This window comes from Chinchilla lanigera, unplaced genomic scaffold, assembly GCF_000276665.1.
Source record: "Chinchilla lanigera isolate Chin_1 unplaced genomic scaffold, ChiLan1.0 scaffold00085, whole genome shotgun sequence".
Classification (NCBI taxonomy): Eukaryota; Metazoa; Chordata; class Mammalia; order Rodentia; family Chinchillidae; genus Chinchilla; species Chinchilla lanigera.
Genome location: NW_004955486.1, coordinates 8,516,205 through 8,525,673, shown reverse-complemented (window position 1 = coordinate 8,525,673; position 9,469 = coordinate 8,516,205). Strand labels below are relative to the sequence as shown.

At 59.7% G+C, this 9,469-nt stretch overlaps 1 protein-coding gene across 1 annotated transcript; it reads left to right on the top strand.

Annotated features, from left to right (window-relative positions):
- The first annotated feature begins 491 nt into the window (after window positions 1-491).
- LOC102026532 lies at window positions 492-3,897 on the top strand. The gene is made up of 3 exons (XM_005404320.2): window positions 492-862; window positions 1,452-1,758; window positions 3,692-3,897. Exons 1-3 carry the CDS (start codon window positions 758-760, stop codon window positions 3,886-3,888), a joined length of 609 nt encoding a protein of 202 aa, XP_005404377.1. The 5' UTR covers window positions 492-757; the 3' UTR covers window positions 3,889-3,897.
- The last annotated feature ends 5,572 nt before the right edge of the window (window positions 3,898-9,469 follow it).

Genomic DNA, 9,469 nt, shown 5'->3' with positions numbered 1-9,469 from the left:
AGGGGGTGCTTGTGCATACACTGGCTGAGCATCAAGGGTGTGGCCCACAGCACGTGAGCCTGGGCCCAGCCTTGGGTGGGATCCAGCGGGAGCCCCGGGGTTCCAGCAGGAGAACTCTGGGCAGGTGGGGAAGGACAAATTCAGGAAACAGAAGAGGACAGAAGTGTTCTGTTTCAGTGGGCGCCGAGCACAGAGGAGGTGGACGGTGTCCTTGAAAGATGACCGTGACCTTGGCGGGACACCCAGCAGGTAAGGGTGGCACCCTCCCCCCCAGCACCTGGAGTGGATGTGCTGGGCATGGGCCAGTGGGGCCCGAGGTGGTTGCCTGTCCTGGGATCAGGGCTGCAGGGGTGGGAAAGTGCCAGGTGCAGGGCAGTGTGTGGGAGCCCCGCGAGGCCTGCTGGGCACCTGGGTGCCACCTCTCAGGACAGAGCAGGTGCAGGCCAGGCCAGGCTGGTCCCAAGGGGGTGAGAAGGAGGGGTGGCCAAGCCCAGCCAGGGTCCTGGCTGATCTGCTTCTGGAGGCGAGGGCCGCGCCTCTTCTCCCCACTGGACTGCACGCAGCTGGGCCCGAGCAAGGCACGCGCGGGTCTGGCGCACTCAGAAAGGTAGAGGAGAGTTTAATTGTGTTCCGCTTTTGATCTTCTGCGGGAGGTTAAGTGTGGTGAGCCTGGGAGGCGTGCTGTCTGCCCTTCCTGCTGGAAGATTTTCGGGTGGAGAGTGAGGATAACCCTAACCTGGGGTCGTGAAAGAAAATCATGGCGGGGGCCACACAGCTGCCCGGCATCTCCGCCAGAGCCCAGCGAGCGTACACTCTTGGGCCCCCAAGGTGTCGCTGGCTGTCAGGAAACTGGAACCAAGGAGTAAGTATCAGATGAGCTGCTAATGTTGGAAAAAGGGGAAAAACACGCTCGGGGTCTCTGTTTTATGGCTGCTCTTGAAGTCGGAATTTGCGATGGTAACCCAACGCCGCCACCCCGACACGCTCTCAGGATCTCGGGATAATTGAAAGTCCAGACTGGTGCGGCTGTTAGGGCCCTGAGCAGCTGTGTGCGTCTCTGGCCCCGGCAGGAGGAGCACCTGGGGCCCTGGCAGGTCCCGCGGCCACCGTGGTGCTTGGCCCGGCCTCCCCAGGTCCTTACTTCGCCTGCTCCTTGCTGGAGCCCCCGCTCTCCGGGTTGGGCAGAGGGGCCGTGTGGGGCAGTGCACTGGGCCCCTCTGGGTTTGCTGCCTGTGGGCCCACTCCACCTGCTGGGGATGGGTGCTCCATGCCTGAGGGGGCTCCCTCAGCTCCTGTGCCGGGCAGAACTGTGTCCCCGAATTCCTAAGCTGAAGTCCTGACCCCTGACATCCTGGAGCATGGCTGTATCAGGAAATAGGTCGGTGTAGACGGTCAAGGAAAGGCGAGGTTGTTGGTGGCCCTAAATCCCGTGGCCTGGTGTCCTCTGGCAGGGAGATGCGACAGTGAAGACAGCAGGAGAACAGCAAGGAGAGCCCCTCTCCCTCGGAGCGAGGATCCTGCCCACATCTCCGCCTTGGACTCCGGCCCCAGAACTGGGAGGAGATAAACATTCTTTGCTGAGGCCGCGCAGTCCGGGGTGCTTTGTTCCCGGGTCCCCCGGGCCCACACGGCGCCCACAGTGTAGGTGCCCTGCAGTGCTCACCACACGAGCTCTTCAGAGCTGCTGGACGAAGTCCAATGAGCCGCTCCAGCCTGGCCGACTTCAGGGCTGCGGTCGAGGCCCTGCCCTGGGGAAAGGTGGGTTCTGGCAGCGCCCCAAGGTCAGGTGCTGCCTCCCCGTGCCATCGATGGCAAGCCCTCCCCCTCATTCAGTGCCAGCTCCTCAGGATACACGGGGGCCGCAAGATGCACAGGTGGAGGGGGTATCCGTGCCCTCCCTCCTCCACACCCACGCCGAGCTCCTGCCTAGCCGGACCAGAGCCTGACCTCCACTGCCCTGCTGGTCCCCCAAGGGGAGGGGCTCTGTGAGGGAGGGAGAGGGAGCAGCGTCCGGTCCCTCTGCCCCTGCTGAGCTGGACGCTGTGGGCAAGGTGCATGAGGAGGGCATGGGAAGAAGATGGAGCAGCCGGGACCACTGGGTGGCCAGCGAGGCCGCCTTGGCCCAGGTGGGCACAGGAGGAGGCAGAACCGGCCTAGCGATCTTCTTGCTCTGCTCGGGGTCAGGGTGCCATTGGTCTGGGAGGGTCCCTGTGCCATTCTGACACAGAGACAAGGTCCTGAGGGAGCCCAGCACCCCAAGATTCTGGAGGCCTCCATGGCTTGGCAGCAGACTCAGGTGGAAGCACAGGGGGCAGCTGCCAGGGGAAGGAGCAGGCTCAGCAGGACGAGGTGGGCCTCAGCCCTGAGACTCAGCAGGAACCAAGGCCCCCGAGGCACAGCCTGGAGCCGGTGGTGGTGCCCAGGACCACCTGGGTGGTGCAGTCTCAGAGCTAAGATCCGCCAGCCGAGGGCTCACCCAGTCCTGACTGTCCTGCCCGTGACTGGTTCCTACCTGGGGCTGGCTGTCACCTTGGGGCACGGGAGGAGTGGGGAGGCCCTGAAAAAAGACTGAATAAACAGCACCGGTTACTGAAGGGAGGCAGAGGGACGGCACCGCCCCCTGCTGCTTCTGCCCTGTGCTGCCCGCTTTCTCGGCGGGGCGGGGACCGAAGGGCAGGCGACCAGGAGCCCAGAGCCCCAGAAAACCGCAGATCATAGCAGCACACAGAGCAGGATGTGGGTGGAGGGGAGCAAGTCTGGGCCTTGGGCTCTGTGCCTGCTCCTCCCTCGGGCCTGGACCCTTAACAAGAAGCATGCCTCGCGGGAGGGCCATGCCCGCCGCAGGTTACAGCTGGCCGCGTTCCCTGCCCCCAAGCGGGCGTCCCAGAGGGCAGGGGCCCCGAAGAGCAGCAGGTGGACACGCACCTCCCGCTCGGGCAGGACAGGGGAGGGGGAGCCAGGTGGAAACACAGGGCCAAGGCGACTCCTGCAGGACGAGGCCTGCGCAGCCCCCGGCCTCTGTGAGCTCATAGCCGCCCACCTCAGTGTCCTCCTCCGGGAATCGGACCTTCACACAAGGCAGCTCCTGCTGGGAGATTCAAGGCTGGAGCCCCCGGCTCTGGCTCAGAAACAGGGGCCCTTACCTGCGACCGCTCCTCCCATCCACCACGGGTACTGCCCCTCAGCACCAGGACAGAAGGGAGACCGGGGCCAGAGTGGCCTGAGGAGACGCACACAGGAAGGTGCTGCCCCAGGCCCACACGCAGGCCCCTCCGTGGGTGATGTCCGTGCTGCTCACACCCCCTGCGGCCACGCGAAGTCGCCGGCCCTGGGCCTTCACTCTTGAGCTCAGCTCTGGAGTCTGTGTTGGTGCTGGCTTTACAAAAATCACCCGGAAGGAAGGTAAAGAAGAGAAGCCCGAGTGAGGAGCAGAGCGCCCCCAGGAGGCCGCGTGCGGAGGGAACGAGTCGGGGCTCCAGGCGGCCACCACCGAGGGCCGCTCTGCGGCAGAGTCCCGCGGGAGGGGTTTGGTGGAGGTCACACGTGCAGAGAGCACAGCTTTAAAGGAAAACAGATGCCCTGGACTCCTCGTCAGCCTGCGACGCCTGCCCCAGACTGGCCACTTCCAGCTGTTTCAAAGTTTTACCTGTGCTTCTCTTGCCAAGCGTTTTAATTTTTGTCTGTATTTAAGGTGCACAGCAGGAGATCTGGGTTCCCTGGTCCAGGCACAGCCGTGTGACTGCTGCGGCCACCGCGGGGTCACTGTCCGAGACGCTGCCTGTGTTCCTCCTCGCCTGCTGCACCACGGTCCCTGGCCTTGGTAGGGCAGTAGCCCAGCACAACAATGACCCTGGGTTCTGCACAAAGCATGGCACAAACAAAACCTAAGAATAAAATCTCAAGCTTATACCTTGTGTAACATAGGTCACACTTCAACTCTGAGGACTTCACATGGACTTTTTTGTGGTTACAGCGTAAAGACTGAACCCCTCAACACACAGTCCAGCAATCACCACGTAGCTGTCCACTATGTCAGTTTTAGGGCTTCCTTCCTTCCTTCCTTCCTTCCTTCCTTCCTTCCTTCCTTCCTTCCTTCCTTCCCTCCTTCCTTCCTTCCTTCCTTCTTCCCTCCCTTCCTCCCTCCCTTCCTTCCTTCTTCCATCCTTTCTTTTTGTAGTACTGACTGATACTGGGGATCGAACCCAAGGACTTCATGGTAAGCTATATCTCAAGCCCTTTTTATTTTTTATTTTGAGACAGGGCCTCACTAAGTTGCTCCATTGCTCAGGCTGGGCTCAAACTTGCAATCCTCCTGCCTCAGCCTCCTGGAGTGCTGGGGTTACAGCTGTGCACCATGAGGACTTGCATTCTTATGGACACAAAGACAGTGTTCACAGGAAGAACTACGGTTTTATTTCTTCTCTTCAGGAACCTTCTCTTTGTGTACACTAACAATTGCCTTAAATTTTCCTTTGCATTTGTTTCTTGGAAGATGTCAATAACTGACCCTCAAGCAGTAAGATTTCTTCAAAAGTAGGCAAATGCTTCAGGTTTCTGCTGGCTTCACTCATCATGGAGCTGTCTCTGGGAGTGCTCTTCTCTCCTCTCTGCTGTTCTGGTGGCTCACCAGTTCTTATTGCACTGAGGATATCGGACAGACAGGTGCCACTAATAATTCTGCCGGGGAGCAGACGTGGGTCAGACTGTCACCTCCTCTCCAGGACTGGGTTATGCTTGTCTGGGACTTCCTTCATTTCACACTGCGAATTCCTCTGCCTGCCTTGGGGTTCTATTTCCTGGATCCAACACATCTCCTTTTTCATTGTTTTATGTCTTCAGTTTACTGGCGCACATCCTCTAGTAGCTTTCTGAGAAAGGGCTGATGAGGGTTCGAGGCTGGGACCCTCCTTTTGATCTTAGCGTGTGTTTGTCAGAGCACTGGATTCTAGGTTGGCGATTGCCTGCCTCAGAATTTCGACAGTTGCGCCAGCGTCTTCCACTTTCTCCCTGCTCCAAGGTCTAATGCCGTTTCTATTCCTGACCCTTTGCATATGATCTGTGTCCGACCCTCTCTGGAAGCTCCCAGGTGCACCCCTCTCCCCCGCCGGTCAGGACATGCCAGGGTGCTGTCTTGGTGCTGCTGAGTATCATACCTGATCCGAGTGCTCCTGGCCGCTTCTCTGTTTTCTTGTTCTCCCTTTCTGGTCAGCTACTGGACTCCTGAGCCCATCCAGTTTGCCCCACTTCCTTCTCTCCGAGAAGTCTGAGCCACGCGGTGTCTGGGGAGAGCGTGGGCTCCTGAGTTTACAGTTCCTTGCGCTCTCTGCACTTCCGTTTCTGACCTGGAATGTGGGTTTGTGGATGAGGCTTCCCTCAGAGAGAGCCTGGGGACCACGTGGAGCTAATTCACAGTGGTGAAGATGGCGTCAGTGGGTATCCTGTAAAGCAGCCCCCTCGGCAGAACCTGGACCACAAGACCCAGAAAGAGAGACACTCTGGGGGCCAGGTGGCTGCCCTTGTGTCCCCGGAGCAGCCAAGGCCAATGTGCGCAGCTTGGGGCTCCTGCTCCCCAGGGGCTCCCTCCTGCACCCGCCCCAAGGAGTCGCCACCCCCCGGCCTTGGCCAAAGGCCCACTTGCCCTCCTGCCCAGGCTCTCTGGGTGCCATACCCACATGTCACCGTGGCAGCAACCAGAATTTGGGCCAGGTTCTATGCAAGGGCTGCTGACTGACTTTGAGCAAATCACTTTCCTGCTGGCCTCAGTTTCCCTGTTCATAGGAGTGCAGGCATGGCCTGGCCGACCCCTGTGCCGTCTTGCCTCAGCCCCTCTGCGTTAGGTGGTGCTGGGTGCTGTTCCCAGCAGGGGAACCTTTGGGGTGCACACTCGCTCCTCTCACCACAGCACCTTCCTGCACCATAGACCTCCAGCCTGAGATGGCCACAAATCTCGCTGCAGGAGGAACGCATACACCACCTCCTTCCTGCGACCCAAGCCACCCTCAACCTGGCCTGCCCAGCTCCTGGGTTTCTGGGCCTCCCTCCTTGGCAGGGCTCCAGCGCCACCCCAGCCCCTGATTTATGGTCCTGGAAACACCGTGCAGATGTGGCCATGGCTACCGGCTGTAGCCAATTAATGGTGGAGGGCGCTGGCCTCCAGGCCAGACGGGCCGCTGGCCTGCTCAGAGCGACGAACAGGCCGGGAGGGCTGGGTTGGCCCTGGGGCGCCCCTCCCGGGGACGGGCCACCTCCAGGCACCATCAGGAGGCAACACCAGTCCTTAGAGGGAGCCCTGCTGCTGTAGCCTGGAATCCACCCCAGGGCCCCGTGGATGTTCAGCTCAGTGGCTCAATTCCAACCTGCAGAAAGAGCTGTGAGGGTGGGGTGGGGTGGGCGTGGTGCACATGTAGGTGTGCGCACACATGTGTGCACAAAGCCTATGAGAAACTCCAGGGAGGACCGAGCCACTGCTAGCAAGAGGCTCCCATCCCCAGCCCTGTACCCGGGTGGACAAAGGCCAGCGGCTGCACACACACTGACTGCCCACAGGGTCTTCAGTGTCGCAGCTTCCCCTGAAGACTAAGCACGACCCAGTAGTTGAGCCACAAACTCCCATTATTTGTTTATTAACAGCACCTATGTGTGTCAGGAAACCTGTATCTGGTTAGGCACTTGTGCCCTTTGGTGGACAGTTGTGCAGATAGATGACTGTGTGGCATCCCCTTGGATACACTCCAAGCTTGCTGTGCCCACCTGGAGCCTCTGTTCCTCCTTGCTGCTCACTGGGGTCCTGCTTGGGACTTGCTCCCCATAGGCAGGGTCCCCTCCTGCTCATCAGTGTTAGAGCACCGGGCAGGACATCCGCTCACGGCTGGGGGCCCCTGACAGTCCCCGAGGGCGCACCCAGACTGCCTGCCCCAACAGACCGCTTCCCTCTGTCCCTCCCCGGCTGGCCCTCCCCTGGTGGAACGCGGGGACCGGCGTCAGGCCACAGCACACGGACAGCCGGGGCAGCCCGGACTGCACCACCCAGAGCATCAGGATGCTAAGAGGGGTCAGAACGGCACCAGCTCCCATGGAAGACAGGACACACGGTCTCGACGACCAAGATGTGCCCTTCTAACAGGTGTGTGTGTATGTGCACACATGTGCATGCACATAGGTGTGGGCATCAGTTTTCAGTTTTTTGTTTATAAATGACAGGCTGAGGCTGGTGTGAGCTCAGGGAGCCGAGCAGCGCCCGGTGAGGGCCACCTCCTCACCGCGCCATGGTGTGGCAAGGGAGAGCAGTGTCAGTGCTTCGTGTGTGAGTGTGTGTTGGTGCACTCGGGCAGGTGTGGCTGCAGTGTGTGCATATGTTTGTGTGTGGTTAGCACGTGCACGTGTTCACGAGTGCCGCGAGCGTACCCACGTGTATTAGGGTGTGTGTGGGTGAGTGTGTGTGTTTTGTGTCTGTGTGTGTCGTGTGTTGGTGTGTGTTACTATGTGCACATGTCCATGTGCCTGTGTTGGTGTGGCCCATGCCCGTGTGCGTGTGTGCCCATGCATGTCTATGTATGGCGAGGGCCTTTCCCTGTGCAAAGCCTGCGTGCAGACGGGCCTGGGGCCTCCTGGGTGTGCTTTGCCAGGTCAGTGGAGCCGCAGCTTCTGCTGAGAGATTTGGGATAAGAGGCCTCGCCGGCAGATGCCCAAAACACGATAACCCGGCTGTGACAGAAACTTAATAGCCACACAAAAGGCTTTGTCATTTTCCTCCTACGACTGAGCAGGGGTTTTGTCCTGGGAACGTGACCATGCACTTCCATTACCGAGGACAGGACTTGGCCTTGTGGCCCAGCCTTCCACCCCGTGGACAGTGGGTGCAGGCAGGAGTCCTGGTCCCCCCACTTTGGGACCCCTCAGATGTCCCCCCGTGACAGGTGCTCTGTGCAGGGAGAGGGGCCAGCTCTGGGGTGGGCACCGGCCTGCCAGCCATCAAGGCTGTCCCTACCTGGCTGGCCAGGGACCGTGTCCGCCTGTCCACCACTGTGCAGCCCCGCCTCCTTCGGTGTCCAGCAGGAAGGGCTTCGGTCCCGCTCTCCCTGGGGGAGGCGCCTTGTCACACCAACATGCCTGCATGTTGCCCAGCTGAACTCCAGGCAGAGGAGCCTGGCTGTCCTCAGACATGTCCCCACATGTCACCATGGAGTAACACCCCTCCGCAGGGGTGGAAGTAGACAGAGAAGCAGAGACGCCCGGATGGCGTGCGGCCCGGGCTCGGCTCCATGGACAGAAGTGTCTTGCAGTGAGGGGTGGATGAGAGCTAAGTGGTCACTGTGTCATGAGGGGCAGGTGGGGAGCAGCGCCCCTGCTCTCGCCTGGATGCCCTCCCTGGTCCTGGTCACCCTCGGCCACTCTGCTCCTCCTCCGGGGCCGGCGCGGGAACCGGCGCGGGCACAGGGAGTGAAGACCTCATCACCACCAAGCAGCTCACCCAGCCACTCGAATTTTTCCCACCACAAACCCATCTCAGCCCACAAGCAGGGGCCCCGGGTGGCCATGGCGGGGTCTGGTGAAGGGGAAGCCACATTGGCCGCCCTGTTGGCCTTGGGGAGTTGGCCCCGTATCTGACACCCAGGGTCGAAGGGTTCTGTCACATTTTTGAAGCTCAGCTGTTTTCTGCACCTGCTCTTGCACCCTGAAGGCTGGCCACAAAATTGGGGTGCGCTGTGTAGGGCTGTCCCCTGGCCCAGCGGGATTCCTGACGATCCACAGCCAGCGTGGGAGAAACTCCTGGAATGGAAAGGGTCGTTCCAGTCAGGCTGCAGCTTGGCCCTGGGGCTCCCCTGGGTGCTGGCTCCCCAGGCCTGGGGACAAATGGGACATTGCTGGTGTGGCCCGGTGCTGCCTGCCACCCTCGGGCCTCAGTTCTGTGGCCTGGGCACCCCTCACCATGCCCGCCCAGCAGGGAGGTGGGCGCCAGTGGCCGCAGCTTCTGTTTCAGGTACAGCTTGGGCACCAAGATTTAAGGGATTAGTTAAAATGATGGGAAAAAATGGAGCTCTGATTTATGACCTGCGAGTTTTTGCTGACTGCGGCGTGTTCTTCCCGAGGCCTGCACTTTAAAGTCGCAAGCACATAAGGGCCAGGTTGTTCCTCGGACGCCCGCCCCCAGGGCTCATCCGTGGACCCTGTGCCCAAGGCCTCCCCAGACCTTTAAAACAGGAAGTTTAATTTTATAGAATTAAAAAAGAGAAAATGGGACTTCATTATCTGGCTGTGAAAGAGCACTGCCCTTTCTTAATTTTAGTAGCTAATAAAATGCAGGGCCTGGAATTAACTACTTCTGGTCCAAACGCCCTGCGATTTTGGCCATTTGGGTAGAATATTTTATGAACTGTTATATATTGCACTACGGTTTTTAAGCTCTGCTATGACATATTTCTCTCAAGATTTATTAGGATTTTTTATTTAAAACAATATATTAAATAGG